The 20,921-nt window shown below is 40.1% G+C and overlaps 1 protein-coding gene across 2 annotated transcripts in view; it reads left to right on the top strand.

Annotated features, from left to right (window-relative positions):
* Positions 1–20,921, top strand: part of RASA3 (RAS p21 protein activator 3) — a 132,824-nt gene that overhangs the window by 26,554 nt on the left and 85,349 nt on the right. For both annotated transcript variants that reach the window (XM_062606956.1, XM_062606955.1), the window contains exon 2: positions 13,613–13,730. In XM_062606956.1, the coding sequence (XP_062462940.1) occupies positions 13,654–13,730 (77 nt within the window). In that variant the 5' untranslated portion in view covers positions 13,613–13,653. The remainder of the gene's footprint in view (positions 1–13,612; positions 13,731–20,921) is intronic.

The raw sequence follows: 20,921 nt of genomic DNA, 5'->3' as shown, positions 1-20,921 counted from the left end.
CTCTTGCTGATGTTTTTGAATTCTCACACTGCTGCATAGGTAAATGAATTCTGCTTTGTCACTAGTAGTAAGTATGCAAACTACTAAGCATTTCCAGAATGCTTTACAGGCAGTATGTCTTGCTCACCCCCTTTTCTGCAGCTGATATGACTAAATTGTAAACTGAAACTAGAAGAATAAAAGTGACATTGATGGAGTTTCATTATATTAACGCTTTGCATAGTTTAGAAAAGGAAAGTAGGTCACTTTCCATTTTTAATACCCAGCTTTGTACTTTGCATAAAAGCCTAACAGCTGGATTACAGACATTTCATGGAAAGTTATACATTTCCCTGTAAATACAGATTTTAATCATAGGAGCATTTATATAAATTACAAGAGAATATTGAATTTTGGCTCAGATGCCTCTTCAAAATCTCAGCTGCTTATACCAGTGATCTGTTTTAGGTGCCCACAGCTACACTAACTTCTGAACTCTGTGGTTGTGACCACTGCTTATAAATAAATGACTGTGCTCAGCTTCTTGCTTCTTTTTCTGCAGTGTTATCATAGAACGGTTAGGTTTGGAAAGGGCATTAAGATCATCTAGTTCCAACCCTCAACCCCTGTTGTGCCAGTGTTATCTATGCTCAGTGCTGAGGAGAGAAGTAGAAGATGTTTTGGGTTCTTTTTTCTCTTCCTGTAGTTACTGAAGTTGGATAATCTAGCATTTGGTTCTCATCACGTTGCCTGCACAATGAGTCATTCCTTCTTGGTTAAGTTTGTTCCTCAGGCCAAGATTCATGTGGTGTTCCCCCTCTCAGGGCGATCACATTAATCACTGTTTGAATCTTGTTTAAAAATAAATGGCACTGCAGGTTGATGCCTTGCTTACCAGTTACATGCTTCCCAACCCCCTCCACTTGCTGTTCTGAGTTCAGTAGCATCATTATATTGAAATGTGTTTTATAGTCATGGTAACTGATATGTTATTGGAGTCCAACTGAAATGAGTATATTAAATTCAGAACTCTGGGTACTAGCAGGTGAATTTAAAGTAGTTCAGTGTGCTGAAGTACATCTTGATTAAACTTGGGCTTTTTTCTTTGTGCTGCTAAAAATAAAACCTACGTTACAATTTTAGTAGTAGCTTGAACTTTGCGAAACAAGTTTAAAAAAACAGTGGTAATAACAGAAGTTATTAACATAGATGGTCTCTTATCATGATGCTTGAATCAGACCTGGACTATTAGTGGCAGAAACTCTCCTTGCAGAATTATCTCTACCTGGAAATGTTCAGTGCAGTTGAGATCTGATGGAGGTTTCAAACAGCAATGGACAGTGGCAGTTTCCAGTTCCTCTTGTGCAATATGTTATTACGAAAGCTCTTGAAGTTCTTTATCTTGGTATTAGAAGACTTTAGGGGTCTTGTTCATTGTGAGAAATATCAGTCTGAAAGTCCAGCCTTACAGAAAATGTGAGGTATCTAGATCAGCAGTAGGGAAAGCGTGTGCTTCATGGTTGTAAACGCTTAAACTGGACACTGATGTTAGCAGGCTAGGCTCTCTATCTAGTCAATGGACAGCAAGGGGAACTGATTCAAATTATGACTTAGAAAACCAATTATCTTTGTTCCTCAAAGCCTCTTATGCAGGAGTCTATGTGAACAGTAGATGCAAATGCAGGTACCTAAATCATGCAGAATGTTGAATTCTATGAATATCCATGGGAGCAATGTCTGGTTTGTGCCTTGAGAGCGAGTCAGGCTTAAGATAGGGTGGAGGATTGCAAGTTGCTGAAATAAACTGTTATAAACTATGTCATGGTTCATAGATGAAAGCTTGAGTAGAAGGAAAGATGTATTAATATTCCACATTAAACTTTGTTTCTGGCTTTTTTGAACATCATTATTTTCCATCTTGAAAGTTAACAGCATTTTGGTGGGAAAATGTTCATGAGGTAGGTGAAGGTGCAGACCAGTGGGATAGAAAATGAGATTGCTTGTAGAAAGTTCAAATAGTGAGGGTTTTCTTTGTGAAGCTTTTTGTGGTGGTCTTGTTCTGCCTTCAGTTTTAAGTGGATCCTCACAGATACCAGGCACTCAAAACTGTTAAAAGTATTAGTTCAGGTTGTTAGTTTTCCTTTCATTCTGTGTGAGACAGATGCATGTAGTGTCTAAAGAGATGTGTTAAAAATTCAACTTTGGATGAACTCTGTGGGTGTGGATCAGCAGCTCACAGGGAATGAATGCCCAGCTTCCAAAAGTCATTGGCAGTTTTGAAGAATGCTCAGCCTCTGGGTGATGACCTACAATCTAAATTTATTTTTGAATCTTGCTCCCATTTCTATAAGAATAACCACTGAAGCAACAGACGTGTTTCTTTGGGGTTTGTCAGCTTCTACTGCATTGGCTTCCTCTGGAAGGCAACAGACCCTGTATTTTGGCAGTTAATTCTTTGGTACAGGGATGAGTATGTTGGGTTAAAGCTTCAGCTGAAGTGAATTGGCTTCTATGCAGTGAGGTGGGGACCTGACCCTGTGACTTCAGGCCAAGCAAAAAGCAGTGAATGCTTAGGTATTCTTTCCTACATGTGAACAACATTTACTTTAAAGTTTGTTCCCCTGGCCACCACTGTGCAGGAGACTGGGAACTTGGATGGGGGATTTCTTGTTTGTGTTTTACAGTTTGTTTTGCTCAGCACTGGTCAGTCAGTCCCACATAGATCCCTAGATTTGTGGGTAGAACTTGATAGCTCATATTTTAAAATAACCTGGTACACTGTCAGTTTGCAACTGGGGAACTCTCAAAGACTTAAGTTTAAGGTTGTTCATATACATGTATATTAGACTTGCATTAACTTTAGCACTGTGAAGAATGGGCACTGTTGGGAAAGGGGAAAGACTATGATTACTATTACACTGTAACTCATAAACAAAGAGTTTAATAATAATTTTTAATTTGTATGAAACTGAAAGAAACAATTTTAACATTTTATTTTCTGTTTTTTCCTCTCGCTTCAGAATGAAGTGGCATATTTGAATCCAAAATTTTCTTCACTTCTTCAGTACTTCTTTATTTCTCCTGTGACATATACTAGCTAACCGTTCCTTTGTTATTCTGTGTCAACAGGTCTGAAAGTATTTTAGGTGTTCTAAAAACTTCTCTTGCTAAACACTGTTTCTAGCCCTCACTGTATTCTTCTAACATCATCATCTCTTTATCCTTGTGAAGAAGTCTTTGGTCTCAGCAAAAGTGCCTTGAGAGGATGGAAACATAGCTTGTCCAATATAGCTCAGCTTGCTAGTCGAGGAGTCTGATGTTGACTCTGTTAAATGACCACTGTAACAATAGAGGGTGTTGAACAAGCCCAAATCAGAAGGGGGGAATGAATATGTTTAAGCTGATTGTCTACATAAATAAATAAAGTCTATATAATGGTAAGAATGCTAAATTTGAATCTAAAAATATTGAGAGGTTAGCTGAATGTTTTATATATGTTTTATGTTCTTATAAGGAGGGATAGCACGTATTTTGTTTTTAGAGAGACCTTTTAGCTGCTTTTGCTTTACTAAGAAGAGGTACTTTCATGAAGTCATACCAAATTATACCCAAAAAACATATATTACTTGAAATGTACTTAATATTTGAGTGGGAAAAACACTTCTATATTTTCTTGGTAAAAATGAAGACACTGAGCAGATAGAATTACATAGAATTGCCTGTACTTTGGTGATAAATTATTGCCTGGGTTGATGTCAGTATACTCTATGTTCATGCCATCCAGGCAGAGGGACTTGTAGCATGTCTCTGCTGAGCCCCATTAGTCCTATGGGTCTGTGGAACTGTGCTGGTGGGCTTTCAGTGTGGCCAAGTGGGGGTGACAGCTCAGCATGTCAGAGCGTTCAGAAGTCTGCAGTGAGCAAACACAGCAGACGGTGATAGCTGACACTGTCCTTTCCTCCCTGTACCTAGGTCAGTTTGTCTTCAACTGTATTTTCTAATAGAAAATTTTATTTCAGCATTGAGTCAGGAATCCTATGCTAATATGTTAAAAAAAAAAAAAAAGAGAAATAATTCTTTAGTAAACCCACTGACATGGGCAAATTGAATATTCAGGATCTTGAATGTTTAGGATCCCAGTCCAGGTTTGCCCGTGTGTGGATGTTCTGAAACTAGCTGTTCATGAGGAAACTGTGTGCTGCAGTAGTTAAGGTAGTCTGGGCTTCAGCATACAGGCATGCTGTCATCTTTCTTTCCTCAAAGAAATCAGTAGGTCTGTAGATCAGTTGCAGTGTGTCCTTTCTCATCTGCACAGTTTTAATTTTACAGCACTGCAAACTGACAAGTAAGCACTTTGTTAGTCAAGCTCAAATACTTCAAAGCATCTTAAAATATCATGAGGAGAGGTGCTGGTTTTTTACTTAATTAGAGTGCAACTAGCAACAAAAAATTAGGAGCATCTATGTAAAATCTTGTTCATTGTCAGCATACATCTGTGCAATACAGGCTACTCAACAGGGAGATAAATCTCTCTGTGATAATTTAAAATACTTTAGAAGTGCACCAGCATGGAAGAGTCACCTATAGGTCAAACAAGGCAACAATCTTCGGAATGACCAAGTGGGATTTAGTTTTGTTTCACTCTGCTGGAAAAAGTGCTGTGTAAATGAAGACCCAGTAGCTAAAGCAGAACAAGTATTGTGGTGTAATTTCAGTAATGTCCTAATCTGAGCCTTCTGTTCCAAACAGAGGTGTGTTCGCAACATAGCATTTGTCAGCCACCGAAGAAACGTAACGATTTTCCTTAAATTGTTTTCATTCCAAAACTATCTATAACTACATGTCTGAGACCTGGTTATGATCATTCTTTTCTTAAAATAAAGGATTTCCTATGGCATTGTTCCTTAGTGTATACGATGCTCTTTGTGTATGAAGGAACACATGAGGAATATGTGGGCTAATAAAATATCAAGACCATGTCAAGTTTGACATAGTTATAGTCTTGCCTGTTACTGGCTCTAAGGGAAGCTGCTAATTACTTACTGCAAGTTTGGAGGAGACTAAGTTTGGATCTTTATATGGAAGAATGGATTTGGTCATCTTGTAGGAAAGCACCTGTTTTCACTGGTTTTGAAGAAAGGTTAAAGCAAAGCAAGTTGGGCAGATTTTGAAACCTCTTTCTCTCCCTTATGATGATTAGTTTCATAATAAGAAGGGTGTTCTAGATATGGAGGAAGACACTCTGCTCAGTTAATTCCTAAATCTGAGGTGGTTTCAAGACTGCCTTGAACTGCTGCATTGTGAGTCACCCTGTTTCTCAATAGCTGGGGTTGAGTTTAGTTTTGAACACTGCAGGGCCACAGGGCCAACATGAACTTGATCTAAACTTGATCCTGTGAACTCTGGTTAGTGAAGATATTTCTAAATAAGCAACGCTAAAGCAAGAGCAATAGTGGACAGCAGAATCATTAGAGGAAACAGTCACTGTTTTTTGACATTGCCAGTAAAGCTTCATCTCTTCAGCAATCGCTCCTTTTGTTACTAGTTTGTAATCTAAGCAAAACACAGCCTTTAGCAGATGTGTATTTTTCAGATTATTGAAAAGTTCTTCATGTCACTTATTGTGGTAAGTGATAAATGCTGTGGAAGAGAGAAGGCATCATGTCTTTTTCATTACTGGTGGGTTGTTTGGTTTTTTTTCCTACAGCTATAGCTTTTTGATATACACTGAAAAAGAAATTGAATATACATAGATAGAAAATTGCCTTTTTTTGTTTGTTTTTTGTTTGTTTTTTTTAACCTGGGGTTTGTTTTTTGTGTGTGAATAATATAAATAAAGGCAGGTAAAAAGAGAATTATTTTCACACTGACTTCTTTTTGCTTATGCTGATGTTTTCGAGATCATTACTTTTGTTCTTTAGCAATGATTAAGCTCCTGTAAGGAGCTTAACTACCTTAAAGAGAAGCTACCATAAATTATCCTAAAGCACAAAAACTCTCAAAAGGGAGTTGTTGGTTTTTGGTCACGTTTTGTTTGGTGTTGTAAATCATTTGCATGTATTTCCTGTCTAATACTGTTCTTCTAAAAATAGCTGGAACTGCTCGCTGTTTGCCCATGGTGGAATAGCCTGTTTAAAGTTACTTCCTCTCAGCTCCTCTGGCCCTCCTGTAGCCTGAATCCTCTCCCTCATGGCTGAGAGAAGGTCCTCAGACTTTGCTGAGAGGTCTTCTATAACTTTAGGAAGCTGATTTTTCTAAAACCAGCAACAACCGAAGACAAGACCACCACACCCCCCCACACCCCCCCCAACAACTAAAAAACTGCAAATAACCTCCACAAGCCACCAGTCTAAACAGAGGTCACAATTCAGAGGTACTGTAGCCAGTCCCTACATTACTGAAACTGGTAGGGAAAACCTCAAGGACCTCTATCAAACATGAGGTGTGCCATGATGCAAGTGTCATCTTCAGAGTACAAACTGGATTGAAAAATAGTAAATGGGGAGCTGAGTCTAACATTGTATCAACACAGCTAGAGGCAGTTTGGTTAATTCACCAGTTTTTCTGCATAAATAGGAGGGAGTCACATCAAAGAACCTTGGAATGCTAACCCCAGAATGCCACAGGAAAGCTGAATCTGAATGAAAGCTCCTTGAGAACACCTTTTTCCTGGCAGTATCCTACTTGAAAATGATCTCTTCAAAGTATCCTTTTACACAAAATAGCTTCAGTCTTGTTAAAAAGCAGCTGCATTGTACATTTTTTTTATTTTGTGGGATTAAGTTACCATCCTAAGAGAATCTTCAGAGAAACCCGATTCCTGCTGTTAGACCATGATATTGGCAAGCAGCATGCAACCAGTAACATTAATGACTTGTGGAGAATTATGCTTCTCCTCTTATACAAACTAAAATCTTAATTTTACAAGCAGCTCTCATGGAACTTGCTGGACAGACCTCTTTCCTGTCAGCCCTGGGATTTGATTAACTGCCAGTGTGCTGGGAGCACTTAAGTACTTGAGATCATGACAGTATCTCTTGAGCCTCCTCAATGTTCGTTGCCTCTTAAAAGAGAAGTAAGGCTGTTAGCCTGCAGCTTCTCATTGCTCTCCAGTGGAAACATCCTCAGCTGCTTCTGTTAGGCCCAGAACAGTACAGGCAAGATATTTGGACAGTTTATTAGGCCTTCAGGGCGGCAAAAGAACTGGGATGTCTGAGTACGCACGTATAGGAAAGAAGGAATTTGGCTACTAGCCATTTTGAGTGATAGGTCCTAGGCTGTGCACCATGCAGGCTATACCTGATTAAGTTTAGCTATTGTTACAGCTGATAGAAGGGCCTGTCGCTTGCTGTCTCAGAGCAGGTTTCAGATCACAGGAAGATCTATATTAAGGTTTCTAACTGGTATAGAATAAGTTTAATCGTGAGTGGAAAGGGAAGTAGTGTGGTAGTATGCCATGCACACTAATGAAGTGGATTGTTCAGAAGGGACTTTGGTGGATGCCGAATGTTCCTGTCACTAGGCTGTAAAGGGAGTAAAACCCCACTAGAAGAACTAGGTCTAAGTAGATATAAGTAGTTTTTGGCACAGAGGTATCAGCTGGTGGTGGTCTTCAGTTTAATGCCAAGGGATTTGGGGTTGATGCTGCCCCTAAGCCAAGGGTGTCCATATGATGCTTATGTCTAAAAAGTTGTAGTTAATGTACTGTGCTCCGTTTCCCTTCTAGTTGCTTGCTGAGGCAGCACTAGCTGTGGTATCAGGTTGTTCTGGGGTTGTTGCTAAGGCCCAGGTGGTCAGTATTGTTTTGTTGAGGAAGTGTTTTTCCTGAGTCTTCCAATGTGATGATTGCTTCACGTGGAAGGAGGCTGGCAGGCAAGGACTTAGATTAAGAACAGGTCATCTAAAAATCTCATTTTCCAGATCAGCAAAATCTGTTCACAGATGGCCGTTTTTTGACCTGGTTTAGAAATCTAATGCAATCTGTCTCTCCATGAGAGCAAAGTGTGCGTGTGTGTATGCGCACATAAATACCTATGGTTAAAGCAAAGAGAGATTGTTGGGCAAATACTGTTTCTAGTCCCATCTGTTTTAAGAGGGTTGTTGTTTTTTTTTATGCATCAATTTTCTTTATTCAGATATTTACAGATTCCACGTGTTTTTCTTATTTTCAGGCTGTGTGACTTATATACATAGGTAGAGGAGAGAGAACATTTTTGACGCTTGGCATATATTGCCTAAAAGGTGTTACTTGTTTTTAGCTTACTACAAAAGTACGTGAGAATATTACGCTGCTTACATAACCCCGTGGTTTCACATTGGGTGCGCTGGTTCTTGAAACTTTTCATTTTTATAGCATTTTCATATTTGGAAAGGCAAAAATGAACTGAATCCTTATTCTTCTGAGAGGTACACACAGTGTATCTACAGATAGGAATTATATACAAATATAACTGTATATCCACATATTCTGTTTTCAAACATTATGTTAATTTCACATAATTATCACACTGGCCGTGTAGTAACAAAACTGTTTTCTGATGTGAATAGAGTTTTTTTAACAATGACCAAATGACTATTTTAATATTAAAAGGGATTATTTTCTGTGTATATCCCCCTTGAGGTACTGCAGTCATACCACTCCCTTAACCCCACCTCACCACCAGAAAGCACACCTTGCAAGAAAATGAACTGCTTTCTAAGTCTTCAACATTAATGCAGCTGTTTCAGTTCAGTTTGAATTCATGAATAGGCACAAAAGTTAATGTGCCTCTAGGTATTTCTGCATGTTTTAATCAACATTGAGTGTTATTATATTTCTGTTGATTATAATTTTGCTGGCATCTTCATATTTTACGTATATGCTGGGTTTTGTGTATGAGGAGCTTTATAAGCATAAATGGTGATAGAGAGTTGGAGGTCTGTACAAACATTTTTCTTTCTCTATTTTTGCTTGACCTATGGATGTTGGGGGAATAATGTTTTCAGAAGAAAGAAAACTTGAAAGGAGTGCTTGAGAGAATTTTTTTCTTCTTTTTTTTTTTTTCTGATTCCAGCATCTCTAATTGGTATTGAGAGCTTAAGGGAGAGCAGAAGCTTTTCATTCTTGACAGACATTGCTGCTCTGTTCTCGAGGTGCTTGCCTATGAGGTTCTCTGGAGTGTGTTTTCCTGAATATGGTAGAAACAATGTGGATTGTTGTTGGTTTGGATATGTTGCCCTTTTCAGATTTTAGGTATTTTGTTTCTCTACTCAAGTCTTTCTCAGCATACTCCCTGAAGTCAAATGCTGTGGCATTGAGAGCTTGTCTGCTTTTATTTGGTTTATTTTTTAGAGGTAGTTTTTTGTTTGCTTGTTTGTATTCTGGAATAGTTTGGGAAATAATTCTCCCATGTCATCTTGATAAAAATCAAATATGCTGCTGCTAGAAGACAGCAAGCTGTATTTGTTGATACATTACTAAGCTTTCATGCACTCATATCAGCGGATGTGTGGTGGTGACCCAATACTTGGAAGCACAGGAGCAACAAATCCTTTTCCAAAAGGTAGAAATAGTACCTGGCTGTTGTGCGTTCTCTGCTTTTTAGAAAGCTGTATCTGGGGAAGCATGTCAAAAGCAAAGGTAATGCGATGCCAAGTATCTAAATTCAATTAAAAGCACTAGTGGCAAAACCTTAAGGAAATGTATACATGTCCATATTTGTTTATTCTTAGAAACATCTTCAAAGTTTTTCTTGTTTTCACCACTTATGCCCCCAGGCGTCTAAGCAGTGCTGTTCTCTGCCGTATATGCCGGCGAGCCCTTTTTTCCTGCTTCCCCTTTATTGCCAGTATCTTAGCAAGGCAGGAACATATAACATTGGAAAGAACACGGAAGATGAAAATGGTTCTAAGTTTTTTCTTCCTCTTTATCCAGCCTGTTGCATTTGCTGTGGCTAGCTCAAGCTATCTGTTTGCCATGGTAGCCTATTTTTAAACTGTAGTAACCTAGTATTTGCAGGGAGAAGAAAGCAAGCCAGTGAGGTGTTCAGAATTGTATGGTTTATTTTTTAAGACTTGCCCAAAAAAGCTAATGATAACTTCTCCATAGCTGAAATCAGCATTTCTAGGTTTAAGTACTCGGTACTAAGTTGAGTGATTTAACTCCATTAAGTTCAGACCCATGTATATTAGAAGTGCAGGGACAGAAAGAAAAGCTATTGCCAACTTGAACTGATTATTCTGCCACTGTGGCTCCAAATGGAAGCCTTTTGCACAAAATCAAAGTGCTTGTGTTTTTGAAATTGTCAAGGTCATAGACATCTTAGTAAACATTCTGTTTCTTCTTAGCAGTTAAGTGGAAAACTAAAGGTGAGTGTGTTGACCTTTTGCCTGCAAACCCTTCCCAAATTCTCTAGCATTCAGGCACTTCACAGATATGAAGGGGATGGGGGTAGGAAGTGCAAGGCTGTCTCTTGAAAATACAGTTGATGAAGATGCCTCTTTTATGCAGCTAGGCTAAATGATAAAATCTCACCCAAATTAAATGATCTCATAGCTCTGGTTCTTGAGAATGTTGAAATGGTGCATGACTCTATCAAGTATTTTGGGCTTTCTGTTTTCATTTCAGTAGTAGCAGAACACAAAAAATCCCGAGCAAATTGTTCAGCTTCATTGTAGATGGCAAAACGGTGCCACAGAGGGAACGTTTTTGTCTTGGAGGAATCTAAAGAGCAACTGAAACGCTAACAGAGTGCATTTGTTGACATAGAATGTCTGGCTAGAGAGCAGAGTCTTTAGCTATGCTTGAAAGCTTGACAGATTTTTCTTTCTGAACCGCTGAGTGCTGGAGGAATCTAAACAGCCATTAGCTGCTGCCAGCATTGGGAAGAAAACCCATGTTTTTTATTTTTCATAAGCTCCTACTTGAGTCAGTAACATGATTAATATGCTGGGTTGGTCAGTTAATCCCTTGTTCTAGTCTCAGTGGTTTTGCAGGGCCTTTTTCCAGTTTGAAGAAAGATATTACTGTAATATGCCTTCTCCCTCTATCTTCCCTGTGTGCCTCACTTTCCAGTATTATGATGGTGAGCCTTAATTTGCTGTATGGGCTGCAGGCAGTCATTTTCTTGCAATCCTAAATGGTGTCTTCCTGTACCCTGCACTGAAGTTTTAATACTGTGGGCTTTCCTACTGCAAGTCTGTTTAACAAAGAGAACTGAGTTTTCAAAATACAGTTTTTACAGTGTGCTCTGATATGACTAAGTATCAACTTTAAGTGCTTAACTGAATATTGTGCACATCAGAAAACTGGAAATCAAGATCACAGAATCCAGAATTGGGTTCATATGTGTGTGTGCATGTTGAAGTAGGAAGTGGAATTGTGCAGAAAAAGGGAAACTGTGTAAATTTTTGATTTAATTTTGAGCTTGAAAAGTTCTGTCCTGTTCCCTTGGAAGAACCATTAGAATGGTGTGACAGCCCCAGAGGAAGACTTCCTTATCATTCTGCTGTTAAAACTCTTCCTGTTGACATGCATGCTCTCTGCCTCTGGGGACCTTTACCTGGTTATCCAAAAAAAGAGGCTGGCTTCACATGATTTTAATGTGAAAATAGATAAGAGAAATTGGATGCCTGGGACTTGGAGAGAGGTTACAAACTCTGCAACCTCAGTCTACGTGAGGCTACATTTGATTTGTGACTTGCTTGAACTTAGAGTAACAAGAGTAAAAGTAAGGTTTACTATGGCAGAATAGACCTCAATGCAGCCCAAGCAAGCTGTCAGTAATCCTCAGTATATATTTGGTTGTTGCAGTTAAACTATTGCTAAGGCTTCAGCTTGGTTTAAAGCCACATTGGGCATGCCAACAGATGTTCCAGTCACACCTCCCAGTCACAGCAGAGACAGCTTCTTTTTTATATACAATGTCTCACAACTCTGAAGGAAGTGCGAAGAATGCTACTCAGTTGCATCAGCTGAGCTGAGAGCAAACTTTATTTCGAAGCACTCTGTAATAAGATGTTTTCATGTCCTTTTTCAATGCCTCCTTATACGTTCTCTGATTAGCTTTAGAAAACGTATGCACGTATGGTCACCCATATATATATATGGGCCATTTGTGTGGACGTGTGGCATTTCCAAGGGCATGTCGTGTCAGTTAGCAAAAGCGTGCAAACAGTGTGCCAGAAAGAGATCACAGGCAGGAAGCCATGGAGTCTTGTGTCACTTTATGTTTTTCCTTTAAAGCTGAGGATGCAGGTTGGCTTAATCTTTCCTTGCTGTAGTTCTTCAGTATTTACATGCACATACATCAGAGTTCTGTTGAACAAATCTATAGAAAGGAAAAAGTGTGTCTTTACTGAAGACAGGGTTGAAAGAAGCAAGATGATTCTGTTAATAGTATGGAGCTGTTTGGGAGTTGGAGATTGGGAAAGCATGTGTCTAGTACAATGTACTTAAGCTAAGCTGCAGACATCTGATAAAACGTTATGTTTGTTACTGTCATTTAGAGTTCTCTTCTCCATTGGCAAACAAACCTGTGTTCTCTTGGTCTATGCATTTTTAGTTTTAGTTTTATTCCTTGTTTTTTTTACCAGGAGAGAATGGTCTAGTTCCCATGGTATGTGCTAATGATCTCTGGGTACTGGAAGAGTTGAGGTAAATAAGAGCACGTGCATTGTAGACTTACACTTGGTCATTCTTTGAGAGTTCTGAGTTTTGTCTTTAGAGTTAAATCACTCATCCACAGAGTGCTTATGTGCTTTAGCAAAGCCATGAGGAGCAATACTGAGTTTCCTGTCTGTGAGTTTTGATTTTATCAGTCTGCCAAGGAAATTTAGTTCTCAGCTTTGGTTATTAATGGATAGGTAGAGGGAAAAGCTGTGGGCTTATTCTTGTTTCATGCTTGTGCTCTCGTGTTTCATAGTCTCTTGGTTACCCTTAGTTCCTCAATCCTGTCTTTTTCTTCTTTTTCTTCTGTAAGTCTAGGATACATACATGTTTCTCACAGTTTTGAAACAAATGTTTATTATGAGGAATATTCATGGCTTGCATGGCACCTTAGTGCAGGTATCTTCGGCAGCTTCCCAAATGCTAATTGCCTCATCACAGTGCTTTTGAAGTCCAGTGTGTGATGTGAGGCTGTTGGCTGTAACTAAAGTGACTGTTTTCCATCCCCACATCCATGGAGAGTGGTGGAGCTGGGGTCAGTTCTCATTTGCTGTGTTCTGGTGATACCTTTAGCATAAAATCAGTGGGCTGTAATGGAAAGCTTTATTACCACCATGTTGTATTGTGTTTCTGGTGCCTTACAGGGTGTTGTATGGTGTTTCTGGTATCTTTCGGGAGGACTGATCAAAACAAACACAAATTTGAAAGGAAGCAGTGTGCACTCAAATACATGTGAATAAATCTAACACAATGAACTGTTGAGTTGTTGCTGGCTACTGCTGAGCTCTAAATGTGGCAATGGTCAGGAGCTGCTGCCTTGGAAAGAGAGTACTGCTGTGAAGTTTATAATAGAGACTTCACTCTTGGGAGGAAAAAGACAACGCAATTTAGCCATGTTACTGGCACTGCATTAGTTGACAGGTGACTGATTTATGGATAATATTTTAATATGTAATCCTGTTTTTTTTTTTCCTTTCTTGTCTTTAGGTGAAGCCAAAAATCTTCCTACATATCCGGGGCCAAACAAGATGAGGGATTGCTATTGTACAGTAAACCTGGACCAGGAGGAGGTTTTTAGGACCAAAATAGTGGAGAAGTCATTATGGTAATGAATACTTGTATATATGTTCTGTTAACTCTTATTCTTTGCTATGTTTGTTTAATGTTCCAAAGATACTTTCTTAAGGGGAGGAGGGAGGATGAGTATGATCCTTTTTCCAGTTTTAAGAACACCAGTGGTGGAACTATTCATGTCATGATTCCTGTCTGTATATATGGGAAAAAGTCTTCTCCAAGGCAAGCCATATTAACTATTTTCCTAAGAATGTATGGCCAATGCTCCTTTGTTTCTACAACATTTGTTTTGAACTCCCCTAAGCTTTTCAGATCTCAACTTAGAAGGGAGCACTGAACTCCATTTCATGTCTATGCTTAGTATTTTGCATTGATTTAGCTACCCTAAAGGATGAAGTTAGGAATTCGTGTCGGTTCCCCCCCCCCCCCCATGAGGCTGCAACTGAAAGAAGAGGTTTGAACATGAGATGCCTGTCTGATCATCTTGGAAACTTCCTGTGAGACTGTAGAAGCCAAATGTAGAATGAATGAGAAACATGCAGCAAAACTTAAAATGCTTTCTCCTGGAAATCCCCAAACATCAAAAAGTAAAGGGAACAAGGCTGTGCATATATATATACTCTGGCAAGCTAGGCTTTTTTTTAGAATTGAGGGGAAAGTAGCAGCAAGGAACAGTCAAGTTTCTAACTTTTATCTTAAGATATGAAATGGGGAAAGACAGTTGAGTAATACAGTTAGGAATTTGCTATTTTGTTATTGCAAGTAATTTACTTTGGGAAGTAGCTCTAGACCTCACTCCCAACCTCTCAGAAGTACCTAATGCATTTAAGAATGTGAGTCTCAGTAGCTTGAAGTGGGTTTTATTCCCTTAAGTTACTTTAATTGTTCTCTTACCATATTTTTTGTTGTCTGCATCTTCATTTCTCACCTTATATTCTGATATGGTATACTGGGGTCCATCATGGAGGCTTCTGTTTCTTGAGGTATTTAAATTGACTGAACATATAGTGCTTTTGAATGGTGATGCTGATGCTTTCCTGCTTGTAGTATACTGTATATTTTACAATAACTGACATGCAGTGTCCCTAAGCAAGTTGTCCCTGAACCAGCTGTTTCCCTATAAGTAACTTTGTAACTCATTTCAAGTCATTCCTGGGTCAAATAGCTGTAGCCCTCCTGCTCACAACTAGAAGTTGCAGAGTTTTTTTCTGGATTATCATTAGTGTTTTGGAGGGAAACAGAAGCTGGGGAGTGAAGATGTATGAGAATAGTTGGAGTAATTTCCTTGTACTAATACATGTATTTTTCTATCGAGAAAATAAACTCTTAGTAGTAGGAATAAGCAACAAGTCTAATTCGTTTAGTCAGAAAGATTCCACCTGTCTTTGGATACCATTATAAAGCAGAAGAGGTACAATGAGGCTGTGCAGAACTGGAAGGTTTCTGGTTTCTTGCAGTTCTTTTTGTTAAATTCAGGTGAATTCAGAGCAGAGCAACACAATGATCAGAGGTCTGGAAAACAACCACTGAGGAAAGGTTACAATCTTGGAATTCTTTAACCTAGAAAAGAGAGATGAGAGTAGATATAACTGTGTAAATATACTAAAGAAAAAAAACAACCAAAAAAGAGAAACACCACCACCACACTCTTCCCTCCCTCCAAAAAGAAAACAAACTTCAGAGGGAGAGAATTACTCTGTATGTCCAGTACAGATATTGCAAATAATAATAAACTTAAATTGCAGTGGGGAAGGAACTTTAGGCTGAAATTTAGTGTGAAGAAAAATCTTCCTGTTGTTAAAGAAACTCGAGTGGTAGTTTGCCTTCTCCCTCTGTAATCTTCTATTTGCAAAGTATTATTTTGAAAAACTTACTTCTTCACAGCCCCTGAATATCCACTTACAGACAATGATGTCAAATGAGTATTGCATTTATCTGTGTAGGTTTTTCCTCTGCCCTTGTTTTTCTGTTTCATAGAAGAAAAACAGACAAAAATCCCAAATACATGAATGGTAAAACTGGGATGTCTTCCCAATCTGTGACTAAGAATTGCTCTTATTTAGTGAGGCACACACACACAGCTACTTAATCTTTTATGACTGTGTTTACATCTATTAAAACAAGTGCATAGACTTCCAGAGGAAGATGTTTTTCAAATGATTTCAGACTGTAATGCAGTCGCCTGTTGTTTTTTGTAAGACTGAGATGAACATACAGCTGAGGAGCCAGTCATGCAGTTACATTCTTTAATGCTTGTTTGTAGATTGATTCAACCCATTGACTGAATTATTGGGCAGGCAATGCTTACGTGCCCTAAGGCCCACGTAATGTGTATGTAGCAGAGAAATACCTCCCTTCATGTATGGTGCTTCTTTGCCAGGCATTTCCCAATGTAATAGCAAAGCACATGTTGGGTCCCTTTTTCTGGGGTATCACTGCTGCATTAGGCGACTTCAGATGGGAGGAGGGATGTGAAACTGGGCCAACACATGACTAAAATAATCGAATCCTGTCTGAACATCTGTGTGGCTGGCACTCAAGTGGGTGACACAGCCTTCAACTAGAGTTTGAAGGGGAGAGCACTGGCTCCGCTCTGTTGTTCAACCCTATTTTCTGTTTCTGATCACTTCACGGCTGACACAGGGCTGGTTTGCTCTAAAGTAAGCTTTAAGAATTGCCTGTATTTTCACTCATACTGGTAACTCCCCATCTTCCAGTAAGCTCAAAAAATTACTGTCATGTAGTCTATGAAAAATAAGATGCTTTATGTGAATGTCTGAATTGAAAGATGTTCCATATGCAGCCCTAGCACTACTGACTCTGAAGTGATATCTTCTCATTCAGATTTTCCTGGGGAAGCCTATCTTTTCCAACGTATCTGCATAAATGACTTTTTCATCTGCATGAAAAGGCTTACAATTACAGTCATGCTGAAAACATCATCTTGTATATTTGGAAATTCAAGGAGTGCTTGCTTCCCTTCCCCCCCCCCCCCCCCCCCCTTTTTGCTCAGTTGAGCTTCATTAAGCTTCTACTAAGCACTGCAGAAATGTATACTTTTTCCAGGCAAGCCTTCTCCTGATGTAAAGTTTAAACAGAGCTGCTAAGTGAGAAAAAAGGAGTTATCTCTCCTTCCCAGAGGAACTTGGATGAATGTGCAGTTCTGACTTGCTTGGGGTATCTGTGGCAGAGCCTTCAGACTCTGACTCATGATCTCCTGTGTTTTGTACTGGGGCAGTGTAAGAAGTTGCCTCCCTGAGCTCTGTCTAAACTTCTGCAACAGATTTTTATTTTATTGGGCTGTGGTAGAGGCACAAGGAGACAGCTGAGAACAGTAACCTCTTAAATCAACAAAGCATGAATCATTCAGAACTCTAAGAATTGAACCAGCACATCCTATTGTGCAGTCCAGTGCCCTTTCAGTGCTCTGAAGAGAATCTCTGTGAGCCTGATGCCCTGTATCTCAGTTTGCATCTCAAAAACTGAGTGCAGCCAGCATGGCAAACCTTAACTTCTTTGTTCAGAAGTCAGGTGGGACTCATAAATTACAATCAAGAACTTCAATAAGTCCTGCCATCCTACCTCTACTGGCTTCTGTTAAACTGGATGGTAGCACTGCTGCCTCGTGCTAGAGGTTTTGAGGGCTGCTGTGAGGCTATCTTGGTAGTGTCTGACTGAAACAAGTCAAGGGTTACAACATGGGCAGTCCTTTCTAAGAAACCACGGAGCAGTGTGAAAGTACTGTTTATGTGGGGCAGTTGGGGTCATCTGACTTCTCTGGGGATCTTTGGACAAGCACAGGGAACCCTTGGGTTGGTCAGAGCAAGTTCTCTAGGTTCCCAGGAAGAGAATCTTGAACTCTTCAAGCAGCACTGTTTTCATAAACTCCTTGGCACAAGCTTTTAGTAAATTCTAAGAAGGTCACATGCAAGTCATAAGATATGAGGGAGAGGTCAGTTAGAGCCAGGATTTAACACGCTCCTCTGTTTTGTGTTTGTTGTTCAATATTTACACTACCATCATCTGCAAAGGCACTGGATAGAATTGGATCCACTCCATATAACCTAGCAGAGAGGTATGTGAAGGGACTAATTTATTTTACATCCTAAGGAACGTGTGAGAATTTACTGTTCTTTTAAATGCAGAGGTCTATAACTTTTCTTGAATTCCTAGCTGCCAGTAGAAAGCCTGATAAGAATTTTGCCAATTAATTTCCTCTGCTGAACCAACTACTTGGCTTCCTCCACGAATAATTTCAAACTTAGAATCACCAAATGGTTTGGGTTGGAAGGGACCTTAAAGATCTAGCTCCCACCTCCCTGCCACAGGCAGGGACACCTTCCACTAGGCCAGGCTGCTCAAAGCCCTGTCCAACTCAGCCTTGAGCACTGCCAGGGATGGGGCAGCCATAGCTGCTCTGAGCAACCTGTCCCATTGCCTCACTGCCCTCACAGTAAAGAGCTTCTTCCTAATGCCTAATCTAAATCTACCCTCCTTCAGTTTAAGACTATTCCCCCTTGTCCTGTCACTACACACCCTTGTATAAATTCCTTCTTCAAGATCCCTCGTAGTCCCCTTTAGGTACTGGAAGCTGCTCTAAGATCTCCCCAGAGCTGTCTCTTCTCCAGGCTGAGCAAGCCCAGCTCTCTCAGCCTGTCTTCATAGGAGAGGTGCTCCAGCCTCTGATCATCTTCATGGCCTCCTCTGCACTCACTCCACCAGGTCCATGTCCTTCTCATGCTGGGGGCCCCAGAGCTGGATGCAGTACTCCAGGTGGAGTCTCACTAGAGCAGAGTAGAGGGGCGGGATCACCTCCTTTGAGCTGCTGGCCATGCAGCCCAGCACGCGGTTGGCTTTCTGTGCTACGAGCACACATTGCCAGCTCATGTTGAGCTTCTCATCAACCAGCACTCTCCCAAGTCTTTCTTCTCATAGCTGCTCTCAGTCCAATCTCTGTTCAGCCTGTATTGCTTGGGATTGCCCCAACCCATGTGCAGTACCTTGAACGTCGCCTTGCTGAACTTCAGGCTTCACCATCCAGGACTTGGTCCTAGCTACATATCTTCCCTGCGGATAAACTTTCTCTGCCCATTGGCATTAAGACTGACTTTGCCTTTGCTGGTTGCATCAAATGTTTCCATTCACTTAAAGGGCAGTGTCAGCTGCAGCAGGAAATCAAGGCAGCTTCTCAAATCATAGGTGAAGAATGGAAGGAATGTGACATCTCTAAATTTGTTTCAAGGATATGAATAAAGGCAAAAACCGTTGTACGCTAAGAATCAAATGGCTGACACTGTGTGCTTCAGAGGGGTGAGCCAAGCGTCTTGAGTCTGTGATTTAGTTCTCCACTATTTCACTGAGGAATTTTTCACATGCTAAACATAGTGATCAAAGCCTGAATGAAACAGCAAATGAAGCCAGAGGCACTTTCCCTACCCCCAGTCTTCTTGTCTCTAGTGAAGGTAACAGTGAGAACTACAAGTCTGCAGTGTGCTTGTGAGTGTATGGTGAAATGTGCTGTAAAATCATAGTTAAGACTGTTGTTTTTAACAAGAGGTTGCTGTGTCTTTGCTCTGGATCAGGTAACATACTCAACCAGTAGCTCTCAGAACTTTTTCTAAGTAATTCCACTGCCATATTTAATGTTGCTTTTTAGTTGTGGACTTGCTTAAACCCCTGTTTTCCTATGTTTGGAGTTCATGACTGCATAGCTAAACTTCTCTTATGTTCTGATAACATCTTGGAAGCAGGCCACTTCTCAAAATTTAAACACAGAGTTGTTTCCCTTAGTTGGGCCATTGACAAAATTAGCTGCTGTATCTGAGTTAGTTCCATTAGCTACTTCCATATTCTTATATTGCTAGTTTCCTTCCTTGAAATAACAGCTTTCCCAAGCCTGGATGCCTTAAGTAAAGAAGCCTTGAGCTGAATGCTTTAGCATAGTTTGCAGCTTCTCTCCTGCTTGCTTCCAGCTTACTCCTCAGTGTGCTGTCTGCCCCAGGGCCTGCCATCTTCTGCACTCCGCTACATCTAACTGTGGCTTGAATTCCTAATGTCAGTAGACTTTAATTCTGAAAAAAAAACCAAGCCTTTAAGGAACAGAGATAAAATGGGTATGGATACAACTTCAGCCTGGTCAGGGATGTTATTGAAGGCAAGGACTGTGTGGTTGTGTAGGGAAGTAATACATCTGGGAAGGGCACAAGGAAGGGAAGCAAAACTCAGTGGAAGGTGGAGAATGAAGTGAGCCTTGAGACCTGAGGCAGGGTTTATTAATAAGAGCATTTATCCACATGAAGAGCCACCCATATGAGAAACAATTGATGGTAGTGTAGGCTGCTTTGACTGATTAGAAAAAAAAAAAAGAAAGTAAATGCAGCTGTAATGTGACTTCTGTTGTTTGTGTGTGTCGTCTTACAGAATATTTTGGGAGGTGACTGGGGCCAAATGGCTGCTGCTCCAAGTTATCATAATCCCTGTAAGCCTCAATGAGCCATACCAGCAACTGTCAAGTGAGGATGATAACTATAGCTTGAGTGTCTGTCTCTCCCCTCTGAGCATGGGGTTGAGAAAATGCGAACTGCTTTACTTTTTTCTCTGTGTAGTAGGGGTGGTTGTGGCTATAGCACAGCACTGTCCATCTGGGTGTGTCTGCACAGGGACACAAGGAAAAATCTGCCTTTGTCTCGGTGGATGTCTGGGAGGCTTAACAGTGGCCATAATTGGTATGTTTGGATTTAGATATTGCCTTCTGGCCATATACTTCCTGCTGCATGCCCTCTGCCAGATCTGTGCTTCAAATATGATACTAGGTATTTTTAATAAATTGTGTAAGGAAGCTACCGTGACATCTGCCAACTTTACTTTCCTGTTGTCTCCTAGCTCTGTGTCTAGCAGAAGACTGAAGTGCATTCAGATTTCTATTTGGCTTGCTGTATCTGCTTTGAATAAACCTTCTCTGCCCCACTCCCTTTACATACACTGCAAAGCACAGTCTAAAATGTATTAGCTAAGTAGTAGGAAAAACTTAGTAGTAGAAACAAGCAAGTGTACTCCTTTGTACAGACTGATCTTGCTTCCCACTCACATGGTGATGTGAACTCTGGTCTTTAAGTTCATGCAGCAGGATGAATCCAGTATTTCTAAACATTTTAAAATAGTCAGAGGATGTGGAGTTGTCTGTGGCATGTTAATAGTCCTTACTTTCAATCATCACAAAAGC

The sequence above is a fragment of the Pezoporus occidentalis genome, unplaced genomic scaffold (genome assembly GCF_034315485.1).
Source record: "Pezoporus occidentalis ecotype Australia unplaced genomic scaffold, CSIRO_AGI_Poc_V1 ctg99, whole genome shotgun sequence".
Classification (NCBI taxonomy): Eukaryota; Metazoa; Chordata; class Aves; order Psittaciformes; family Psittacidae; genus Pezoporus; species Pezoporus occidentalis.
This window is presented reverse-complemented; position numbering and strand designations above follow the sequence as displayed.